Raw genomic sequence first — 25,187 nt, forward strand, 5'->3', positions numbered from 1 at the left:
AGGTTTCCACTGGCAAAGCTCCCATTCTGACATCTCCAGACTGAAACCGGAGGCCTCCTTAGTGCTTCAGGTGAGGTTCTATTGTCAAGCAAAGCCACACCTGTGCCAACCAGGCATTTCCTTTGGAGTAAGAGACTGTTGGAAATAGTAATAATAACTTCTCACACACCTGAGGGGAAAGTAGTGCTAAATGTTGAGCCTAGCCTTCCTGCAGATAATGGAGCTCAAATCTTAAGCTGAGGACACACCCAGCATTGCTTTGGAGTAGCTACCCGTCTATGCATCCCAGGTAAACACAACTTTGTTGATATTCAGTAAAGAACAAGAGGGATTTTCCTGTACTGACATCAGAGTCCTGGCACTAGGAGAACTGCTGCAGTCTTTACTGCATGCCACATTTTGCCTCTGGAATGTGTGAGAGATCCAATGTGGCAAAGTCTGGATCAAATGCAGAGGGGGGCCAGTTCAGATGTCCCGGGGTGGCTGGGAGATTAGCAAGAGCTTAAATCTACTGCATATCATATCAAAATGGGTGGAAGAAGGGGCAGCATGTCATAAGGCAGGGGTACACAATGTGGTGCCCTCTAGATGTTGATGAACTACAACTCTCATCATTTCTGATCACTGGCCATGCTGCATGGGACTGATAGGAATTGGAATCCAATGTCATGTTTATATTCACAAGGGCATCTGTTACTTTTGTTTATACCTCATCAAGACAACAACACAGCAGCAACAACACAGGCTAAAAACAGTTACTCTCCAGTTGAAGCAAAAGGTTTTTTTGCCTGAGACATCCACAACCTAGTTGCATTGGCCAATTTAAATTGTTAACTAACAGCACCAATTCCATCAGACTGCAGAGCAGGGGGAGATATTCAGTAAGGCTATTCAATGGCATGTACTGAGAGACAGCTGCTTTTGACACTCTGCTTTGACACTCAATTGTCACTTAGTGGTACTATTCCATTCAGACCACCTGGACTGTTTCCACTCCAGCTGGTTGGTTTAAGAGCTGTCACTTTCAGAATCACTGCCCAGAGTTTGCTTTTCCCTCCCTCCTCATTCTCCTTTCCTCTCCTGTCATGTCTTTTCAGTTGTAAGCCTGAAGGCAGGGATTGTCTCACAATCTTTGTAAGCTACTTGGGGAGCACTTTCAGCAAAAGAGTGGGGTAAAAGCCTACTACCTCAATTCAGTTACAGGTGGGTAGCCATGTTGGTCTGCCATAGTCAAAACAAAATACCAAGAACAAACTCAGTTGGTCTCTAAGGTGCTACTGGAAAGAATTTTCTATTTTACCTCAATTCAGTGCTTATGCTCTCTTCTAAGAGAGAGAGCAATCAAGTACTTAGGCGCTCTCTCGTCTCTCATGGATTAATACAATGTTGTTAAGAGTTCATCACACCAGTATCTCAGGGTCAGCCTTACCATTAGGCAGTGAAGCAGCTGCCTTAGGCAGCAGGTGCCTGGGGAATGGGGTGGGGAGATCAAGTGAGGTGTTGGAGAACAGAGCTGCGTGAACTACATGTCTTGTGCTCTGCAGCCCCTAAGCTAGTCTACTGCCATCATTGTACACTGAAGTGTAGTTACTCTCTCCTCATCATTAGTGCTGAAGTAAGATTCAGCTACAGATCCAGTTGGCTTCTGTACAAGGAATAAGATGAGGGGATGTGGCATCTCTAGTGGCAAAACATCTTAGGCCAGCCCTACAACATATGCAAAATGGGAAATGGTGGGTTTAAGTTCCGACTATAACCCAGGATTGCAAACCATGGTTTGCCAATCGGGGAACTAGCTAGTGCTTAAACTGCGGTCTCCTAATTTGGACATAGCAGAAAACTGTGGTTTAATGAATCCTGGGCATACTGCATTAAGATGTCAGAGTTGAGGGGAGGCTAGGCGGGGCTGTGGAAGCAGAAGGCTTGTTCCTCTTCCAATAAACTGTTGTTAGAACTGAACCAAACTAAAATATTGATCATGAGGAAAAATCACAACTGGCCTGAAACGGGATGTGGAGAGGGGAGGAAGAGGATGGGTTACTCATCATATCCTTTCTAAGTGGCAGTCAGGCTATACTGTAGTTTTAAACTACAGGGTGGGGAGAAAACTAAATTAAGTCAGATTACTGTGAGACTGTTTCTAATAGCATCAGCTTCAGCCTAGCTGTAATCATCTCATTGCTGCATATACAGATCATCACATTCAGCAAATTCAAACAGCTATATTTTAATTAATCTGGTTCCTTTGCTGTTAAATGATATGGCAGCTGTTCTTACAGTTCATATCACATTACACAGTTGGGAATCAACAATGCGGTATTTACACTTTTGCTTCTCTTTCGAGCCCAGTCACTTTTCTGAGCAATAAACCTGTCACCTCAAAAAAAGAAAAAGATCATTTTAACAATAAGATGGAATTTATTTAATATTATTTTTCTAAGTGCAGTGAACAGTTTTTAGATTAATATAAAAAGATGGGTATGGCAGTAATGTTCTTATGCTAAAATACTGTGCATGGTTTAGAAAGCTTGCCCTGCCCCTGCTCTGTATCTTAAATCCACAGAATGAGGACCACAGTCAATCATAGGAACAGCTGTTCACACTACTAAAGACAATCCTGTATTTCATTTTAGTGCTGTTTTCTTACATTTTAAAACATCTCTTAAAATGAAACCAGTCTGACCCTGAATATAAGCATGATTACTCAAGAGTAACTACTGAAATAAGAGTACAGTATCAGGAAATAAATTAGTCAAAGTACTGGGATATTATCACTCATCTTCTAATACAGATGGACACTGGACTTTTTTGATGTTAACATTTTCCACCCCAATAGCAACGGCAGTGAAAAAAACAATTACAGTACAAGATAGTGCCTTATGATTATTAAGTGAGCATAAAACTCACCATCAGTCTGTACTGTTTCAGCCAAGAGTCACATCAGAGAACAATAATGAAAAAGCCAGAAATAATTGCAACAAAAGAAAATTTTCACTGTAGCAACAAAATCTACTTATTTATCATACTGCTGAGAAGAGAAAATAGGCTCTCACTTTAGATGCATGCACGGTGAATTCAGCCACTGCTAATAGGGTCTCTTGATTATAAGAGGCTGGCAGAAAAATCAATTTTCTGCCATTCAGACCAATTAGCTTTCCCAGCTGGATCTGAAAAATTTGTACGAACTGCCGAAAACCGCAATAAAATAATTTGCCATGTCCTCTATATAACTACTGCTGCAAGGGCAGAGACAAAAATCATGAGATTTTTTGAAAATGATATTCTAAAATTGCAGTTGGTATCAGTTGCTCCTTTAAATTAGCTAAGGTGGCTCTAAGAGTAGGGTTAGAAATAAATTTCAGGTAGCACTCAAATGCAAATCTCCATGTAATCATGTCACACCAAGGGGCTAATGAAACTCACAGATGCAACCAGAGGTGTGGGAGAAATTTGTTTGCATTTGAGAGCCAGTGTGGTGTAGTGGTTAAGAGTGGTAGGCTTGTAATCTGGTGAACCAGGTTTGTGTCTCTGCTCCTCCACATGCAGCTGCTGGGTGACCTTGGACTAGTCACACTTCTTTGAAGTCTCTCAGCCCCACTCATCTCACAGAGTGTTTGTTGTGGGAGAGGAAGGGAAAAGAGAATGTTAGCCGCTTTGAGACTCCTTTGGGTAGTGATAAAGCGGGATATCAAATCCAAACTCCTCCTCCTCCTCCTCCTTCCTCTTTAAAGGCAAACCTACCTAATTTGCACTTTCCAAAACAATACAGAAACTGAAACAAATCCATTGTTCAAAATGTTCCCTTCTCTGAATTTTGCAATAACACTTCTTTAGTGAAGCACAAAAAGCGCACATAAAGTGTGCATACAATGCATATAGTACTGTATTGAAAATAGCATACAAAATGCATTACATAAGAGAAAGCAACTATAATGAAAGAATCTAAAAATGGTTATAATTTTTCCCTTTCCCAGAAATGGATTTAATTTGCAGGCAAAAGAGCCCCTTCAGAGTGGATTAAGTCTGTGAGATAGGGAACATTTCTATGGGGTGGGTGTGTTTAGATACTTTTTATCCAGCATTGGATGCAATTTGCAGGCATGGTTCCCCTTTCTGAAGGGATTAGACCTGCCTGCCTTCAGAATCATACATGCAGTGGTTTTTCTGCAAGGATAGACTTTACCATTTTGAGGTGGCTACAATAGAAATCACATAACCACTCCTTGTGTTTTATGGGCAATTAGTCTGAAAACTGATGGCATGAGGGAGGTGCCCATGGGTAAGTGGATAATAATAGGATGACAATGAGCAACAACACAACTAGGGCCTTACTTAAGAGACAAGCAGGCTTAGCTGAGTGGGAAAATGTACCAGGCTTTAATAAAAATATTAAAATAAATGTAGACAACAAGAATTCAACATAAATAAATCAGAAGTCCCCTGACTCTCAGGGTCCTTTCCAACTACAGTATACAATTCTATGATTCTATGAAAACCAAAAAAGGAGGATAAAACTTCAAACAAACAAAATGAAACTAAAGCCTTCTTCCCTGGGAACTCGAGAAATTCCCTCTGTTAAGGGAATAGGGATTTCCTAACAACTCTCAGACCCTTGAAAAACTATAATTCCCAGGACCATGGGGGGGGGGGGGACCATGGATATTTAAAGTGGTATGACACTGCTTTAAATATATACTTTAGATGTGGCTTAAGAGAAGTTTGCACAAACATAAGGAAAAAGGCAATGAAATGAAAAACAAGTAATTAAAGTACTGTAGGCATTTATTTGAAGACAGAAATGGGTATGGATAAAGAACAAATAAATTATATGAAAACCCTACAACTGAACTGTGGGAGAAAGAAAATGGAACGACACTATATTGAGCTCTCCTACAGTTTTGCAAACCAACAAGAAGCAAATGAACAGAAACCTGGGGTGGGGCAGAAGAGAGAAAAGAAATGAAATGAAAACAAATGGACTAAAGTATTAATTGTAATTGTTTGTAAGGAAGCAAAAAGCAATCAGGAAGAATACCAATAGCCCACCACTCTTCTAAACACTCTGCTTTCTCATGCAAACCTTGCAGAAGAATTAACATATGGAAAACAAATGTTTTTATTTACTTCAGCCTCACCCATATCACTGTCATTGGAGTGCCCTGAGAAAATTATTCACTGCAATCAAAACCTAGACTTGCTTGTTAAAACAAAATATTCCACACCCTCTGTCCGCTGCAGCTCAGAATGTTTCTCTAGTCAGCTTGGTTTCACCTTTAAAAAATGCAGCAGTTGCTTTACTTGGAATGTCAGAATGCAGAATTTGGGGGGTAGTAGAACCTAGGGCTTGCTGATCAGAAGGTCAGCGGTTTGAATCCCTGCCACGGGGTGAGCTCCCGTTGCTCGGTCCCAGCTCCTGCCCACCTAGCAGTTCGAAAGCATGTCAAAGTGCAAGTAGATAAATAGGGACCGCTCCAGCGGGAAGGTAAACGGCGTTTCCATGCACTGCTCTGGTTCACAAGAAGCGGCTTTGTCATGCTGGCCACATGACCCGGAAGCTGTCTGCGGACAAACGCTGGCTCCCTCATCCTATAGAGCGAGATTAACGCCGCAACCCCAGAGTCGGACACGACTGGACCTGATGGTAAGGGGTCCCTTTACCTTTACCTAGAATCCACAGAGCAAGCTGAAACTTTAGGCAGTTTATGATCTTGACTTGAGATGCCCCTCATCCAAATCAGTCCATTTTGCCTCATAATTCAGGCTGCAAACAGAGTTGATGTACACCTCTACTAAATGCAGGCTTTGAGGATTCAACATCAAACCAGCTTTTCTCCCTCTCCCTCACTTTGCTTAACATCCAGCCTGCTGAGGTGTTCTGAAGAACTCAAAAGCTCACTCGCTAAGTATTTTGTGGCAGTTTAGGTGGACCTAATAAAGTTATTGCCTGTCCATGGATTTTGGAATAATCCTTTTCAAATTGCTTATTGGCAGGCAGAGACAGTTGGGGCTCTTATTTCATCTGGCATAACAGTCAAAAGTTGCCTTGAGCATGTCACTGTATTAAGAAATTCCTTAATGAGAAGTTCAAGTCAACTCCAAATAGTAAAAATAGAGAAATAAATGAAAGGTCCCAGCTACAGTAACACAACTGCAATTTTTCCCTCTTACTGGAAGATGTTCAACATTGCAATAATAATTCTAGATTCTGGAGTTAACGATCTTACAAACACACATAGCTTTTTAGATTTATTTTTTCCATTCAATTTATGAATCACTTTCTATACAAGATTTCAAAGTAGCTGTCTTAAATTGCAGTCGTTAACAGTCGTCAACAGGTTTATCACCCATTCCCACCACCCTTCTGAGTCATACCCCTCCCCACCCTCTCACTATATATAAGGGTCTGGTGACTTCTGTTTCAGTGTATCTGAAGAAGTGTGCATGCACATGAAAGCTCATACCAAGAACAAACTTAGTTGGTCTCTAAGGTGCTACTGGAAGGATTTTTATTTATTTTTTTATTTTGTTTTCACTTTCTATCAAACCTCTTAAAGTAATTTAACAATAAAAATGTCAACAATAAAAGCAATTTCAAATAGATACAAGACTGGGAGGGAACTGTCCACATAAAAGCTTGTTGAAAAAGAATAATCCTCACTGAAAGAGACAATAGGGAGAGTATTCACTTGCTTCTCTTGAGCAGGAGTCTTGTAAAATCTTGGCTTCTTCCTCCCTCCCTCCCTCCCTCCTCCACCTGGGCAGAAAGAAAGGCATTGCAACAATGCACTCCCTTCCTCATGCTGTTCAAGAGAAGCCCCTTTCAAAGCAGATAGGCAAAACCAGATCCCCCAATCCAACCCACCTTTTGTGAGACTGCTTGAAAAGGGGCTTCTTTTAGCTTAGCCTTGTTTGTAGAATACGAGCATCTTCCTCCCCACTTCAAAGAGTGCTTATTCTTAAAAGTCTAAAACATGTTAAGCCAGCCTGGCTGCATTTGGGAACCCTTCTGCTTATTTTGCTGAATACGGGTTGGGGCTTCTGTGCCAAAGTCCCTACTCTGATAGCATCACTGAGTAATCCGTGCCGCCCCCCCCCCCAGATCTTAAGAAAAGGATGCTTGATCAAGCTTCTCTTTCAAGCAGTACTCCCCCACCACCCCTCTCTGCTGCCATTATCACTTGTGTTTTTGCCTCACTGGCTCAGGCCCACTCCTTCTTTCTAATTTGTTTAGCACTTAAAATAATCCAGGTGCTTTGAAAAAACGTAAAGTCCCCAACTGGTGATCTGCAGCAGGTCCCTTGAGACACAAGAGTGAAAAGGCGTGGGCAGGGAGGACAGAAAGAGAGAATAGCTTTATTTGTACAGCTGCAGGTGAGCCAAGGAAGGTGTCTGAGGGCAGAAGCCAGCTAAAAAAAAATCCAATTTTAGAACAAAAAGAAAGACCTGCAGAATCATACCAATGGTCCATCTAATCATTCCAGTGAATTAAAAAAAAAAAAGGTAAATTCCATGTTAGAATCTAACTAAACGGGTATAAACAATCTGGTGTGTCCGGGGACAGCCTCTAGTGCTGCATTCACAAAACAAGCGAGTTCGCTCCCCAAAAGGGCAAAGTCAGAAGGTCTCTTCAAACCAGACGTTGTTGGACCACAGCTCCCGTCAGGCTCAGTGAGCGCGGCGCGACCATTAGGGATGATGGGAGTAGTAGTCCACCAAAACAGCTGAACCCACAATTCCTACTGGTTTCTAGTCACGAGGCGAAAATGTTCTGGCCGTTTTTTTACGTCATCGGGCAAACCGCTTTAGCTTGTGTAGGGAAAGCTAGACGAGAGAAGGGCGAGGGAGGAGCCCAGGGGACAAAAGTCTTTCCTGACGGGCGGAAGGAGAGGCTGTCGGGTGTGGCTAAGCTAAAAAGCAACGGCTGTGAGAGACAGGCTGCGACGAGAGCGTGACGTAAAAAGGAGGCGGGGCCCGCGTGTGCCAGTAATGCTAGGGCAGCGGACAGAGCTGGCGGGTGGAGTGAACTGCTCTTTAAGGGTCCAGTCCCTGTGGTTGACAAAGACACTTCCGGCTTCTTATTGCGGTTCGAATCCTCTTGATGATAAGAGCTGGGGAAATACATAGGAATCAATGCAAAACGGAAAACAAACAGCAACTCTAAAACGAAAAGTAGATTTGTTAAGAGGTTGCATTGGTTTGCGGTGATCATCATACCTCTGTTCCTCTCCATTCTGCGCTCGAAGTAGAGAAGTTATAAGCAGGTTTCACGTTAAATACGTCACTTAAAGCGTATTTCCCGCCTCCCCAAATAATCCTTTTTCTTTACATTTCTATCCCCATGCTTTTTAGATGGTCCCTTCCCGTAAGCGTGCACTCAATTTTCTTTTGAATTGTATGTCGCTGTACTGGAACCATTTTTGAGATACTACTAATGTTCCAAATGCTTAGAAAAGTTCCAAAACATACAATGGGGTGTCACTGTCAAATTGTAATCCTAAACACACAAAAACCGTTGAATACATCAAGCGTAATTCTGAGTAAACAAATAAACAGTGTTGTGTACAATGGTTAAAGTTTAAGACTGGGGTATGGAAGACCAGGATTCAAATCCTTACTTAGGCATGTTGCTTGGATTGCCTCAGTCACACTCTGTCAGCCTAACACACCCTGTCAGGCTGATGAAGAGGTCCGGAGCAGTCCAAAGCTTGCTCATGATAATGTGTCATTTTAGTAAGTCTTAATAAATGCATTGTCCAGTTGTGGAATCTTTTGTTGTTGACCAACATTCGGCCTTGCTCTGTTTAGTTTTGAGTAGATATGCATAGTGGGATCAGTGGTTCTGCTAACGCAAGGATCTGGGTGAAAAAGAGTTCTGGACCTGTAACTGAAAGATAGCGCTCTGTGCGGGTAATCAAGCTGTTTGTGTGGCTCTGCTATTTTCATTTGGGTCTACAAAAGAGAAACAATCTGCGAATGTTTTAGCGCAGGTTTTTTTTTGGTCGCCCATCACTGCAATTGTAAAGCCTCGTTGCTGTGATTATTTTGCATACATTCTAACTAATTGAATTGCCACTATCCATACTTTTGCATTTCATTTCCCCTCTGACCTCACGGTTTAAACTCCACCCCCCACGCATTCAACTAAGTTTTGAAATGAACGAACCTATGATACATAGTCGCGTCCATCAATTTCAATGGGACTACTCTGAGCATGACTAATATTGGATGCAATCCAATATAACTGCAACAGAGCATTACATTTCATACATCTGCTGAAGTTTATGTTCACTTAAGATTGTGCTATAACAATTTGCACAGTAGCACAATGCAACCTAGATTTAATCCTAAAAAATTAAATGGATTTATTCCCAGGTAAATGTCTGCAATCCTAACTTGGTGACCCCAATTGAAGCCAAGAGGTTCTACCGGTACCTCTGTGTATGCATACGCTGCTGTTTTTAAATAAATGTTTCTTAAATTTTGAGAACACAATCCCAAATAATGAATAGGATATATACTAATCAATCAAAGGAAGATGTAAAAAGAAAATAAAAAAACCAGCAAGCCCGCACTGTTAGCGCTCCTGAATACTCTTGTCTCTTTTCTCAGTTTGCCAACCAATAAGCGAGCGGAGGGCTCGAAATAGGCGTGGCGCGATGGCGGAGGTGCCGCGTGAGGGGAGTGGGGGTGGCCCGGCGCGCGGAGACCCAGGAGGCGTGGCCTCCGCAGCGGCTCCTAGTCGTCTTTCCCCTCCCCTCCCCCCTCCTACACTTGTGAGTGACAGGCGGGAGTTCAGGAGCTACGAGGACGCGGAGTCGCCGTTGCCGCCGCCGCCGCCGCCTCCAAACCGTGGAAAGAGAAGCCGCTTTTTCGCCGGCCGGATCGCTGCTTCTGCCGCCTCCTCCCCTTCTTCCTCCTCCTCTCCTACGCAGTACTATGAGGCGGCCCTGACGGGGGGCACCGCAGCCCGCCCGCCCTGCCCCCCTTCCCCCCCTCCTCACCCCCCCCTCGCCCCCAGCCCCCTGTCCTCGCCTCAGCCCAGCCCAACGAAGCCCGGCACGGCGGCGGGGTCTGGGCTCCCCACCCGCCCCCCGATGACTGCGGCAAACTGCGGCGGCGCAAACGACGAGTTCGACTTCAGGCTCATCTTCGGGGAGGACGGGCAGCAGCCGGGCCCGGGGCCGCCGTCGACGACGCCACTGCCACAGCCGCTTGGGCCTGCCGCCGCCTCAGCAGGTGCGTCTCCCGGACCAGGCTGGCTCGCCTGCTGCCCTCTTGCTCTGCCTGGCGGGGGGGGGGGGTGGGGAGGCGGCAGCTTTGCAACTCCTTCCAGCCGCTTTGGACTCGACGGGGCTTTGGAGAGGTGCGGCGGGGTAGGGGGAGAAGATTGTCACCAACCAAGTCCTACTCGGAGCACAGCAGTTGGAATTAACGGACCTGAATTAGTCACGCCCTTTTATTTCGTTGGGACTACGAGCTGGTCTTGGTTGGCTGCAGCCCTTGATTTCCCTACCCCAGTCGCGCTGGCCTTAGGGTTGGTGAGGGGTGTGTGTGTGAGGAATCCTGCGATTCAGCGCACGTTTAATTTGTCAGGGTTAGTCTCTTTAGGCTGCTGTAACAGAAGCCCCCCAAAAGACTCTTGCGGAACTTTGAAGCATGGTAACAAACTTCTCCGAGTAGGCGAGTGTAAGGTTACTCGAGTGTAAGGCCCAGTGGTCACAGGGTCGGCGTGCGTAGGATCCGGGGTCACATGGCGTGTCTGCTGTGTATAGTGGACGCATAGAGGAGCGAGCAAGCCCCTTTGGGTTCCATTGACTTTATTCTGCGTAAGTGTATGTTAAGTTACTTGGCAGAAAGTGACATTGACCCCAGTGACAAGATTGATGTGCCTGGAATTGGACCACGAGGTCATGAGCGAGGAACTCTTGACGAAATAAATTTATTCGAGATTATTTGAGAGTGAATCCTATTGGAACCCATTGGATTTATTATATATCTACTAAATAAGTAAATAAACATGGTCAAATCTGCTTCAGGATCAGTGTGCGTAGGATCAAGCTGCATGTCTATTTGGTTCAGTTCAGTGACTTAAATATAAGCTTGGGGCAATCCAAAATAAGCCTACATGGGAATAGATCCATAGCTGTCAACTTTTCCCTTTTCTTGCAAGGAATCCTATTTGGAATGAGGGAATTTCCCTTTAAAAAATGGAAAGTTGACAGCTAGGAATAGATCTTGTTGGACCTAGTGGGATGTGATTCAGAGTAAGCACACATAGGATTCAGACACATGTCTGCTGTAAATGCAACACACATTTCACTAGTGAGTAATTGTTATTTATTTAGGTAACTGTAGCAGGACAGGTGCCTGCTTGCAGGAATTTACAAACTAAAATTGGGCTCACTTCTTGGTGTAAAAAATGCATACAATTGTATGCACTCTCAGGGGACTAAGTAGCATTGAACTCTGTAACTATACATAGGATTTGACTTATGGTGGCTTCAGTCTTTTGTACACTTTCTTCAAAGCAAGTCCCATTGAACTTTTGTTATGGAATTCTGGACATTCTCACCCACCCCACCCCAACCCATCGGTTCTCCTCCCCACAAATGCTCAAGGACAGATGGATCAGAGAATGAAACTTGCTTCTGAGTAAGCATGAATAAGATTTAGTTCTCCAATTCCTGAATGAGGAAAGAACAATGAATGTTTTATTTGTGCCCAAAGATCCCAGAAAGTGTTGTGAGATATTGAACTCTTGGTAAGGGAGACTGTATATATCGTGTTTGGAAAGTTCTGTGAAGCTGATAGAAAATAACTTGGGTTGAACATACAGTGTATTTTGCACATATGAGGCTGCTGTATGCTGAACTAGTTCATGTAGCCCACTATTGCTGCCTCTGACTGGCAGTGGCTCAGGCCAGAGGTTTTTCCTAGCTTTGTCATATGAGATCCTCTTAACTGTCAGGGATTGAACTTAGGACCTCAGCACATGAAAAACACATCCTCTACTACTGAGCTATGAACTTTGTGTTCTTGGAGGTTTCTGTGTTGTTGAGGCAGCAGGCAGGTAGTGAGAGAGGTGGTTGGAGGTTGTATCTGGACTCGGGAGTTGTCTTTGAATACATAAAGGGGTGGGTGGTTGAGGTGCCCAGCTGTAATATTTCATTGATAAAGCAAATTTCAAATGGTCATTAAGTGAGATCTGAACTGGGGATTCTGCAGCCAGGTTTTATCAGAATGGTTGGTGCTTTTACAAACTTGATGTTAAATCAAATTTTCAAACTTAGCAAATTTAAGCCTCAAACGAAGAAGCCTACTGTGGGAGAGCTGGCATTCAGACTATTTATTTGTGATGTGGTGAGTTAGTTCCATAACTTTCTGGGAAGTCACTGGTTTATGATTCTGTTTTCTGGAGGTGTATGGTTTATTTTGGGCAGTTTCTTTAAGGTAGTTTATTTATGGCAGGTGGGATAACGATGTAATTTAGTGTATATAGTCTGTAAGAATTATTCAAGTAATGAAAAAAGTTTGGGAAGTTTCTATCCTCTATTAAACACAAAAGAAGGCAACTACAAAAAAAATTACAACATTCCTTTAGGGGAAACAAACCTGAACAGACTAGTCTGCTGTGCCAAAGGCTATGCAGTAGTGTGAAAATGGAGGAATTGGTGGTGACTCTGTCAAGCTGTTGTCTCAGGAAGTAAACTGCTTGTGGAAGATAAATACTGTACTGTATTTATTTGAGTTTAATGCACCATCAAATCTAATGCACACCTCAGTTTTCAGAACCTTGAACCAAAAATGTATTTGTTGGCGAATGTAAATGTGCCATCGAATGTAATGCGCAGCTTAATTTTTGCAACGTTATTTGGCCAGAAAAAGTGAGGATTAAAGGTAAAGGTAAAGGTACCCCTGACTGTTAGGTCCAGTCGCAGACGACTCTGGGGCTGCGGCACTCATCTCGCTCTGTAGGCCGAGGGAGCCGGCGTTTGTCCGCAAACAGCTTCCGGGTCATGTGGCCAGAATGACTAAGCCACTTCTGGCGAACCAGAGCAACGCACGGAAATGCCGTTTACCTTCCCACTGGAGTGGTACCTATTTATCTACTTGCACTTTGACGTGCTTTCGAACTGCTAGGTGGACAGGAGCTGAGACCGAACAATTGGAGCTCACCCAATTGCGAGGATTCGAACCGCCGACCTTCCGATCGGCAAGCCCTGGGCTCTGTGTTTAGACCACAGCGCCACCCATGTCCCATTAGGATTAGATTTGAGTAAATACGCTATATTCAAATCACCTTGGCCCTCAGTGGTCCTGAAAGTTGCATACATAGAATGGAGGAATCCCGAAGTGCCTTAGAGAAATAACTGCAACAGGGTCTCAGTAGCATGTGCATGATGATTATGAACAAGCTGTGGAAAAGGAAATAAAGATCACATGTATAAAGGAACTGAAACAGGCACTATTTTGATGAAAGCCTCCGTGAAGATTATGAACATTTTTTGGCAGGTTAATTCTAAAGAAGAGCACAGTGTAAAATATCCTTTTATCATTCAAGGAGTCCTTGACCAAGTTATACATTAGTGACAGTAACAGTAATCTTTCTTGTACTGTGTTGTTGAAGAATATTTGTATAATGTGCATAGAACTTGATTATGGGCACAGTCATAGAATCATAGAAATGTAGTGTTGGAAGGTACACCCAAGGGTCATCTAGTCCAACCCCCTGCAATGCAGGAATTACAGCTGAAGAATCACAGACAGATGGCCATTTAACCTCCCTTTAAAAACTTCCAGTGAAGGAGAGTTTGCCACCTTCTGAGGAAGTTGGTTCCAATACAGGCAGACTATAAGGTAATCCAGTATTAAACTGTTTAGTGCCTTAAAAGTTAATTTGAGCATGGAAATGCATTGTTAGCCACTTATTTTTGTGAAATGAATAACTTATGAATCTCTTAAAACATAGCATAACCACATACCCCCAAGAAAAAAATTAAGGAAGCAAGGCATAAGGCTAACGCTTTAGGATCTTAGTGAAGATGATACGCAAATAGCACATGGCTATTTTGGGAAGTCTAGTTTTGAAAATGCACTTCATGTTTTTAAAAAATATACTAGAAAAAACTTTAAAAAAGATTGGCAAGTATTGTTGATTCAAATGAGCTACTTCAACATGATTTGTTCATCAGGTTCTACCTATATTTCAGTGTTCTTAATCTTTAATTGATTTGTAAATAGCTGCATTCCTCATAAAAATTCCCATGCATGAAAGTTTTTCTAATTTGGAATAGTTACTGTTATTAGTTTATTGGTTGCTTTTTCAGAAAAGTTATTTGCAGAGTAAAAATAAACATTAAAACCAAGAACAAGAATAAAATAAGAAGTAAAATGCTCACCCCATTAGAAAGATGAGTAGAAGAAGAGGCAGCAAACATATTTATGGACTCTGCAAATTGAGGACCAAAAGCCTGGGTGAATAAGAATATTTTTTCCTGGCATTTAAAAGCAGATAATGATGCTGCCAGGCTTGCCTCCCTGAGAAGAGCATTTCTCCAAGCTTTCCCCCTTCATTTAAACCCCATGACAACCCTGTGAGGTTATGCTGAGAGGCAGTAACTGGCCCAGCAAGCTTCATGGCCAAGTGGGGATTTAAACTCAGGTGCTAGTCAGACACTCTAACCACTATATCACACAGACGTTAGCAAGTCGCAAGTCTTCAGTAAAATTGTACATACTGCCTGCCACTGTGCAGCTCCACTCATGAAGCACCATTGCAAGTAGCACAAAGGCAAATCCTCTGCACTAGTGCCTCATCATTTTGTTTTGCTTAATTTTTACTTTAATATATTTCAAGTTTTGTGTTTCCTTTCATTTATAAAAGAGGGCACATTTGCTGCATGTGTGGACAGGATGTTGTGTATCGGAAGGGAACTTGCAGGAATATGATGTAAAGTTGAGCCATGCCTTGTGGTGAAAGGCTGTGTATCTGCATGCACGTGATAGAATCAGGAAGTCTTTAAAGATAACTCAACTGGGACGCTATAGGTCCAGTGTAACTAGACGTTTCTTAATAACTGGATGTGAATAGAGGGATTTTAGAGTTGAGATGGACTGTTTTTAAAATATCCCCTTTCAGCCTGGATAGGTTCCCCAAACATTTTATGGCTAAAATCCATACAAATTACAATTTAATTAGGGACATGGTGGTGGCATGCGTGTTGGGGGAGCAGTCTTTGGCCCTTAGAAATTGATGCCACAGTCCAGGCCCCAGGCTTTTCCCACCAAAGGAAAATAGTTTAAAAAACTAAAGATTGACTCAGGGACTGGGTGATCATAAATTTAAACCCACAGAAGTCTTCCCTCTCTTGATCTTTTTTCTTTATTCTTTCTTTGGTGATCACTCGTAGCCGAGTAAGATTGTCTACCATGAACACAGTCTTAACAGTGAGTCCATAATTATGAATTATGGATTCACACGTCCTTCCACATTGGGGACATACCGGTAGGTTTCCAGGCGGGAGTTGATCATGATGAGGGTTTGCCAAATGTGCCTTCCTCTTAGGACGTTTCTCCGTTTTGTCCTACAGTCTTCTAGACCCTGTCATCACACCAGTATGTATATACTAAGCCTTTGATGTTACTTTGTTCTTGTAAAATAGAATGTTCTTACTAAATATGATTTTTGGCTGCAAAATGTGTTTAACTGGCTAAAATCAGGTAGCTATGGTAGTTCATCTGTACAGAATTCAGAGTTATAAAACTGGTACGTGCAGAGACCCATTACTGACAGTACTGCTGAAATGAGGTTGCTAATAAAAAGAGCTAAAATAGCTTGAACTGTTTATGTATTGACATTTTGTAAAAGTTCAAAGTTATTTATTGGAAGTGCAAGGTTTTTTTTTGGCTGCTCTTTGAGGATTGTGGCAGTTTTAATGGAGGAAGGGGATGAAGAGTTTGACAGGGTAGTATTGTATTTATAAGCTCACACTGCAAGCTTCTTCATATTGTAAACAACTTAACACTTTTTGTGGATAACGACTTAAAATAAGCCCCACATAATTAGTTCCAGTGTTAGTCTGTTCGCACTGATTGTTGCTGCCTTTGTTTGTATCTGTCTATTTGCATTTATGAAAAAAGAAGTGCCATACATAACACACACACAATATTACCAAACTTTGTGAAAACAAAGATGCAAAATTTCCTTGAATTCTGAAGATAGGGAGGATAATGGTGGTAGTTTGTTTAAATGCAGAGAAGAAAAACAAATCTACAGTAATTGCTTTCAGAATAACTTACATTAGAAATAGGTATTCTGAATAGTATTTTGCATACTTATTAATTTTACTTTGTTCAAATTACTATAGCTATTCATGGTATATATATTAACTGGACCTGGTGAAATATGATAGCTTAAAATTTGAGCCTCAAAACGTTTCAATCACCACAGAATGGAGGAGAGGGGAAAGTGGTTTGGTTCACATGTCCTGTCAAACTATAGTTAAAATAAACGGTAGCTTAATGTGAATGTGCTGCATGCTGGCATATGCTGGCAATCAAGCTGCTGGGAAACACGCCATGGCATCATTTGTATCACCCAGACCAAGACTTGTGACTTTGTCTCCAAACAATGAGTGAAATGACACCACATGCTAACACAGCATGGCTTGCAGGACCAGGCATCGGGCTTCCTGCCCGTCGGCCGGAAGTGATGCCTGGTCAATCCAGGTGGGGGTTCCTAAGACTTACATCCAATAGGGTGACCCCCACAGGGATCACCATGTGGGGGAGTGCCTTCGGCCCTGGCCCTGCCAGGGCACATGGACATGGCCACTCCCCCTGGATCCCCGGATACCCCAGCGTTTGGAAGGGCAGGCGGAGACTACAACCTCCCCTCCATCCAATGCCCAACCAGTTGTGATGATTACTATGAGGTAGGCAGAACCACTGGGTCAGTGTCAATTAGCCCGATGGGCAAATTCCTACCCGGCCCCTGAAATGATGGCAACCACCATAGCCGCAGCAAAGTCATTGACTATCAGCTTAAACTGAGGGTGGTTGGGCGGGGAAACCCGTCGCAGTAACAAACAGGCTGAGCCCCTGGTGCTGGCTGCTTAAATGAGCAAGGGGTGGATCCAACGGAAGCCCACCATCTGTTCCATCAGCTCCACCCCTAGCACAGCCCAAGCCCCGGCCTTCATCCCCATTTGCCAAAGCAGGGAGCAGGCCAGGATACGGTTCCTGATAGGCAAAGGGGGCTTATGTCCCCTCCGCCAATCAGGAAGGGCACAGCTAGTTTGAATTCCCTTGTCGGGGCCCCAGTGAAGCCTTCTCCGTCCTGCAATGCCGCTGCATGAAAAGGGTGAGTGGGCTTCTTCCCTGGCAGCATAGCAGCAGGAGCAGAGGTGGAAGGAAGCACCCATTATTTTAGCAATGCAATTATTTAAGCCATAGTTTATTTTAACAATGGTTTAATGTGATGTACAAACCAGGCCAGTCTGTTGAATGAACCTCAGCTTTCATGGCATGCCTTCCTTTTCTCTTAGATTATTTAAGAGAAGTGGGGCAGATGATGTTGGTGTGGATATCACATTGGTTGTAGGAGTTAAAAGTAACATGCCTTTTTCAAGTCCATGTTGTAATACTTTATCAAAGTATATTGCTTCTTTTAAATAAACTTTCCCAATTCACTTGAAACATGGATTTTCTTGACAGATGAGTTGACTGAGTTGTACTTTTGATAACCCTTTAAACACACACACAAACCTATTTGTACATGTTTTGAAAATTACAATAACTTATTGCCTTCTGTTGCCCCCTTTTTAAAAAAGGCTGTGACTGTTTGCATATTTAAAATATTTATATCCTGCCTTTTGGCCTTGTAAGCTGTATGGTGAAGTATAGAGGATGTAATTCTGAGAACAAAATAAATATCATAGCTGTTAACTTAAGCACAAATTAGAAACAGCAGGATAATTCCCAATAGGCATATATTTTTTATAAAAAAATTCTGGAAGCTGGTGAGGAGGAGCTGCTGGTGGAATTTAGCGTGATGAAGTTTCCTAAGTGAGCAAAATAATCTTTTCTTCTAGTTAATTAGGAGGGAAAGCTTCTTTCATGTGTAATTAAAAAAAAACTGTGGAGATAATGGCCATAAAAATGTTTTATTTAGTGCCATTTATGTACCTGTCAGTTTACAGAGTAATGTAAGCCAAAAGACAGCTCCTTGTCTGTAAGAGCTCACAATTTAAAAAGGGAGAGGAAGATCAAGAAAGAGTAATAGGATGATTGTTCAGCAATGCAGTTATATATACTTAATTTTTGTGTGGAATGAGAGGTTTCACAGAGGAGTTGGTTGGGAGGGATTTGAAGGACGGATTCATGCAGTGTATGTATCCTGGGAGGTAGCAGCAGCAGCAGGAGGAGGGAAGGCCTGCATGGAAGAATGATATTATTTTAAGTGATCAGGAGGTCTTTAGTTTGAGGTTTTGCTTCAAGGTAGTAATTGGGAGGTATGATAATCATGGACAGGGATATATTGTAATATGAAGCTTTTGGAGAGCTTTAAAATTAAGGACAAGAAGTTTGTGCTGGTTGTTCAAGAGGACAAGAAGCCAGTGAAGCAAGCTGAGGCATTGCAAGGTCTAAGTAAGGTGAATGATTTGGCTTCCTTTATTCTCGTTACAGGTGGCTGAGTTGTAGTAAAAAGTTAGAAAATATAGTTGCAGTAACCCAGGTGGCCAGAATGTTCTGGATTGGTCTTGCCAAAAAACAAAGATTTTGACATGTTATAATAGGTATATTCCAGAGGAAACTTGTGGTATTTGAGTCTTATCTGAGAAACATGTGGCTATATTTTGCTACCCTAAACAAGTTTGAGATGGTCATCATGACACTACCAAACTTCATGGTGAGGAAAACTGAGTGTTTCATGAGTGAATGAGTAAATAAAATAAAATCCTACTTGAAGTGGTTTTCTGGAGAAAACCAGTGGAACTTGATTGAGAGAGACTGTAAGACTAAAATGTTGAACAGGTGCCCAAGAGCTTGGTGTATTTAGAATTCTAACTATTTTCTTGCACAACTTGTCTGTTTTGTATCACTTTACAAAATACTTAGTAATTTAACCAGATTTTTCAGTTCTGTTTGTTTATAAATCTGCAGCAGTGAGCGTGATCATAAATGGAGAGCAAAACATAGCCATGAAGTTGTTGGGCATTTGGTTAGCTCATCATAATTTATGTAACATATGGACTTATTTATCTCTTACTTTTTAGTGTTCCTTATTTTGTCTATAATGAATACAGTAAGCTTTCATGTCTTGTCTCAAATCATTGCAGAATAAAACTTATTTTTATATGAGATAAGGATTGTTTGTGTTTAAAAAACTGTTTGAAAATGAAACTGACAGATACAGTTGAGGCAATTATAATTAAGTGAAGTTATGAGTCAGTTAATAGAATGGTTGGATTTTGGAACTGGTTATTGGGATTCAAATCCCAGTTCAGCCTTGAATCTTGGAGCAAGTTATTTCTTCCAAGCTTTGGTTTTTCTATAAAATTGGAATTGTAGTGACTGACTTCCTAATTGTGTGGGGTGCACACTAAAGTTGGTATAGACACAAGTACAGTATTGAATACATTGGTCTGGTTTGTACATCACACTAAGCCAGGCATGGCCAAACTTGTCCCTCCAGCTGTTTTTGGACTACAACTTCCATCATCCCTAGCTAACAGGACCAGTCGTCAGGGATGATGGGAATTGTAGTTCAAAAACAGCTGGAGGGACAAGTTTGGCCATGCCTGCACTAAGCCAAAGGTAAACCATAGAGGAGTGATATGCATAACTTGTAAGCCAAACTATGACTTCGCAAGGTAATGTGATCCACTTTGCTCCTTCCAAGTTCTTTTTAGTGTTGCGCTGTACTGAACTAAGTTAAGGTTTGGCTTGACATGTTGGCATGTTGTCCAAAAAAGGACTTGTGGCTAAGTGTTTACCTCACTCAGTGCTATTTTTCTAGAAAAAGAGGTACCAGAACTCACCATGAACGCTTCCCTTGTTTTCTTTTAATGGCAATGGCACCCACCTGAGAGGTGCCAGAACTGAGTTCCAGCTGAAAAAAGCCCTGACCTCGCTAATCATGGGCTGTTTGTAGGGGAACTTAAGAGAAATTTGTTGGGAGAGTTGTTGGCATACCCCAGGGGTGGGCATCTTAGCTGAGGTGTTTTTCTTGATTTTAAAACATGTTGACAAGCACTGTATTTTGCAGGCATGACTTGCAGAATGCTAGCAAAAGGCACCTTTTAAACAATTAAAAATTGGGTAATGTAGTGAAAGCCATACATAATGGAGAATAATCACTTGAACTTTCTGTTTAAATTTTCATGTCTTCTCTGCACCATAGATGTACAGTGAAAGTTTTTTTTTGGGGGGGGGGGGACTTCAGAGAGATTCAGTTTGTTAGTTGAGGACAGAACAGAAGTTGCTTTAAGGTTTCATCACCATGTGGCACAGCTGTAAAGCAAAGGCTGTAGGTTGAGGAATTGGGCAGGGAAAGGATCCTGTTACTAGGCAGACTTAGCAGCAATGTCATATTTGCTGGCACAGCCAGTGAGAGCAGTTTCATTTTTCATCTGCTCTTGGCTAGCATCTCTGTAGCTTGGAGGGTAATTTGGGCAGGACAAGCAAACCACACATAATACCATGTCCAGGTTCATACATAATGCTAAACAACAATTAAGGTTATTAAGCCAAGAGCATCCCATGGATTCTTATTTTCCAACAGACCATAGTTAATAAACCATAGTCAGGATGCTGAGTTGGGTTTTCATGTAACACCAAACCATGGTTTAACATTATGTGTGAATCAGGCCAATGTGTAGGTGGTTTCTTTGGACTCAGTATTCTCAGAAAATACTATTGTGGAAGGAGAAGCATATCTCACATGGAGCACATCCAACTAAGGAGATGCCAATGTACTTTAATAGTTGTTGGTGTGTGTTGCTCCTCCAAGGTATCTTCTAAGGCTATAGTATATCTTACATTATAAAAACAATTACTTGATCATGCAGTTCAATGTGAGTTTGTCATGTCTAGACTCAAACGTGTGGAGGAGAGGACAATTTGCTTTTATATGGCAGTTTACTGGTAATTACTGTGTTAGCTTCTGTGATAATGCCAAAACATTAGGCTTCTGGATTGTTGTCTAGAGACTGTATAGTAATATTGGCATTGTCTAAATTTATTTGATAATGTTTTCCTGTTCTGTTCACCCTCATTAGTACAAGAATCTAGAAAATGACAATGAATAACTGAAATGCTTGGTGTGACTTTATACAGAATGTTTCTGGTGATGACAGCAAAGCTTTTGTCATCCTTGAGTAAAGTCTATGATATATGCCAGTTAAAGGATAGCTATAATATTAAATGTGGGATTAATTGTTGAGACTTGTTGTCCCATCCCTGCCCTCACCCTGTTCTATCCCTTCTGTGATGTTTTTGAGAGGTTTTCAGGTCATCTCCAAGTTCAGTATGCTGTGCATCGTACACAGATGGAGAAGCTTTAGGCCTCCAGATATGGTTGGACTCTAAAGTCCCATAATTTCTGACAATTGATCATGATGGCTGGTGTTGATGGGTGTTGGGAGTCCCACAATATACAGGAAGCCACAGGTTCCTCATCCCTGGTGTGGGGCATAGTATGTGAGTGGCATTTTTACATGTGTGTGTGTTCCAACATGTGTACACACAATGGGGAAGGCAGGAAGATTCTGACCAAGTATATCTGACAGATGTACCCCACATATAAAGGCATTGGCCCATGGTCTGTATACAAAGTTTTATATTCATTCTCATACAGAATAGCATTCTGTTGTAAGAATTCTGCAATGTGGCCTTAAATATACTGTGGATCTGCTGCTGTTGTGTAGATTATGTTCTCTAATGAGAAAACATCAGTTTGTTTAAAAATGCATGAGGTTCGCTGCTCATTTTGTTGTAGCCACATTTTAAACATGCATTTGTTGGCCTTTGTGCTGGAAAGGGTAGCTGTACAAACCAGTTAGACCTTTTTTTGGTCAGAATAGACTAGAAGGAGGAATATTGGAAATCTTGGTCTCAAACAAAGCTACAGGCACATTTAGCATTTACACTGTACAAGTGAGAAATGTGTCAAACAATGTTGAATGAGCAGTTGTATTGTTTGTTTAGCAGCAGCAATGATATTCTGCTGGTATTGTAATTCATGAAATCAACACTATCGTTTGAATCTTTTGTTCACAAATGTCTGTTTCACTGAACTGTAAAGATCTAGGCCCTGTTTGGATGTGATGCAAAAGCATATTTTAGCAGTACAAGGCCTTCTTCAACAACAGATTCCTATATTCCTGCTGTTTTTGGTTGGGGCAGCAAGGAAGGGATTGAAAGCATCACCTTCCTAGTTTAAACTGGTAATGCTGGCAGTAATTAATGAATCAAATTCTGTATAGACCAACAAAAAATATGAAGATAATATTCCCAGCTGATGATATACTTCTAAGCAAAGCTTCTTGTTTTGAAAGATACTGCCCAGCTTTAGTACTGAAGTACTTCTGTTGCCATTTGTGTGATCTGCACTATGTGCTGAGATCCTTTAGAAGTAAAATGTGAAGTACAGTTAGGCTGCTAGGTTTTTTTTAACCATTCTTTGAAAGAACACACACAGAAAATGAATGTGCATGAATCTGGTACATGTGGTTTGGAAAGGATAGGCTGCTTGTTTTTTGTTTTTAAATAGTATTGTCTGCCTTCAAGGATAGGGCAACTTGTCTAAATAAAATAAGCACACTGCAGGAAGAAGTTTTCTTTCTGTAGAATTCAAATTTTGCAGGAAGCTAACAAACTTGGTACTGATCTGATGTTGCCTTTTTATTAATGAATCAGACTTTTTTTAAAGTTGAATGAATTTTTGTAATGATTTGGTTATGTTATATTAATTTTATCTCCTGTGCCTTTCTTTTATATTGCACTCTTGGTATTTTGAAATGTTAACTGTTTTGGACACTTTGTTGAAGAAGGGTAATGGTATTGCTAGAAATGTCAGTGTAATGAAAAATTCCTAATACAAAGTATTTAAATAGTTTACCAAGTTACAATAACCACACTTCAATCTCTCTCTCTTTCAGATCTTGAACCTGATGACTGTGCTTCTGTGTGCATCTTCAGTGTAGATCACTCATCATCTGTAAATCATCCTATTTGTATCCCTTGTCATGCATTTCAGTCACATCATTCTCCTTTGTCTTCGCCTACTAGACTGCAGGATCATAAAAGCTATGAAGGAATGTGTGAAGTACCACAATCCAAGTACAGTGCACTAGGTGGTCCTAAGACATTTGAGTGTCCTAGCATTCAAATTACATCTATTTCTCCTAACTGTCATCAAGGAATAGAAGCCAGTGAAAATGAATTGCACACAAATGGCCCTCAAAATGAATATATGGAAAGGCCTTCAAGGGACCATTTGTATCTTCCTCTTGAGCCATCTTACAGGGATTCGTCCCTTAGCCCAAGTCCTGCCAGCAGCATTTCCTCCCGAAGCTGGTTCTCGGATGCCTCCTCTTGTGAGTCGATTTCTCATATTTATGATGATGTGGATTCAGAACTGAATGAAGCTGCTGCTCGATTTACCCTTGGATCACCTTTGGCATCTCCTGGAGGTTCTCCAAGGGGCTGTCCAGTGGATGAACCCTGGCAACAATCTTATGGATTTGGGCATGCCTTGTCACCTAGACAATCTCCTTGTCATTCTCCTAGGACTAGTATCACAGATGAAAATTGGCTTAGCCCTAGGCCAACCTCAAGACCATCATCGCGACCTACATCACCGTGTGGGAAACGGCGACATTCTAGTGCTGAGATCTGTTACGTTGGTTCACTTTCTCCTCACCATTCTCCAACTCCCTCTCCAGGACATTCTCCTAGGGGAAGTATAACTGAAGACACATGGCTAAATTCTTCTCTTCATGGTCTGACTCCTGGCCTTTCACCTTTTCAGTGTTGTGCAGAGACTGACATCCCTCTTAAAACACGAAAGACCTCCGAGGATCAAACTGCCATTATATCAGGAAAAATAGAGCTTTGTTCTGAAGAACAGGGTAGTTTATCACCATCACTTGAAACAGCAATAGATGATAACTCTGGAGCCCAGCATATGTTAAAAAAAGACTTGTCTGGTGACCAATTTCTTTCTGTTCCTTCACACTTCACCTGGAACAAACCAAAGCCTGGCCATACTCCTATCTTTCGGTAAGTGATCATGGGAGATGGACTACTTGTGCTGTTGTCTTTATATGTACATATGACTAGAAGTTGATACACTGTAATACAAGATAGTAAGCCTCTTTAGGCAGATGTATTCCTAAGGTATTTTGTTGTAAACAAATCACTTAGTGCCTGAACATTATATTGCCTCACAAATTACAACTAAATAATTTGTAAATCATTGAATATGTGTAGAGGTAATTTGGCCTAGACACAGGCCTCATTCAAAGCATAGTGATAAGCTATTTTATGTTTCACTTCCAGTTTTAACTGTTCGAACCTGGATAAACTGTGGTCAGTCTTGACTATGGTTTAGGGCAGTGTTTTTCAACCTTTTTTGGGCAAGGGCACACTTGTTTTATGAAAAAAATCACGAGGCACACCACCATTAGAAAATGTTAAAAAATTTAACTCTGTGCCTATATTGACTATATATAAAGTAATTCTCTTGAATAGGAATCAAATAAACACAATTTTTCCCACGGCACACCAGGCAACATCTCGCGGCACACTAGTGTGCCACGGAACAGTGGTTGAAAAACACTGGTTTAGGGAAACAAATCAAGCCATGGTTAGTTTATTTCCCATGGCTTATTTCCCCAGGCTACGTTGAAAATTAGTTAAGATAAATCAGTTTTGGATTTGGATATAACAATAAATTGCAAACAATTAAAAATGAAAGTCAAAGTTCCTGATCTCTTTGCAGCCTTGCTGGAGAATTAGAGACTAATGAAGAGGGCGGGAAGAGACACAAGCCCATAGTTTAGTGTTGTTAAAAAGGTAAAGGACCCCTGGACGGTTAAGTCTAGTGAAAGGTGACTGTGGGGTTGTGGCGCTCACCTTGCTTTCAGGCCGAGAGAGCCGGTGTTTGTCCACAGACAGCTTTC

The 25,187-nt window shown here is 41.7% G+C and overlaps 1 protein-coding gene across 1 annotated transcript in view; it reads left to right on the plus strand.

Moving 5' to 3' along the window:
• Nucleotides 1-9,874: 9,874 nt before the first annotated feature.
• Nucleotides 9,875-25,187, plus strand: part of NFATC3 (nuclear factor of activated T cells 3) — a 59,722-nt gene continuing 44,409 nt past the window's right edge. The window contains exons 1-2 of the mRNA XM_033157216.1: nt 9,875-10,236; nt 23,163-24,285. Of these exons, the coding sequence (XP_033013107.1) occupies nt 10,095-10,236; nt 23,163-24,285 (1,265 nt within the window). The 5' untranslated portion in view covers nt 9,875-10,094. The remainder of the gene's footprint in view (nt 10,237-23,162; nt 24,286-25,187) is intronic.

The sequence above is a fragment of the Lacerta agilis genome, chromosome 8 (genome assembly GCF_009819535.1).
Source record: "Lacerta agilis isolate rLacAgi1 chromosome 8, rLacAgi1.pri, whole genome shotgun sequence".
NCBI classification, from domain to species: Eukaryota; Metazoa; Chordata; class Lepidosauria; order Squamata; family Lacertidae; genus Lacerta; species Lacerta agilis.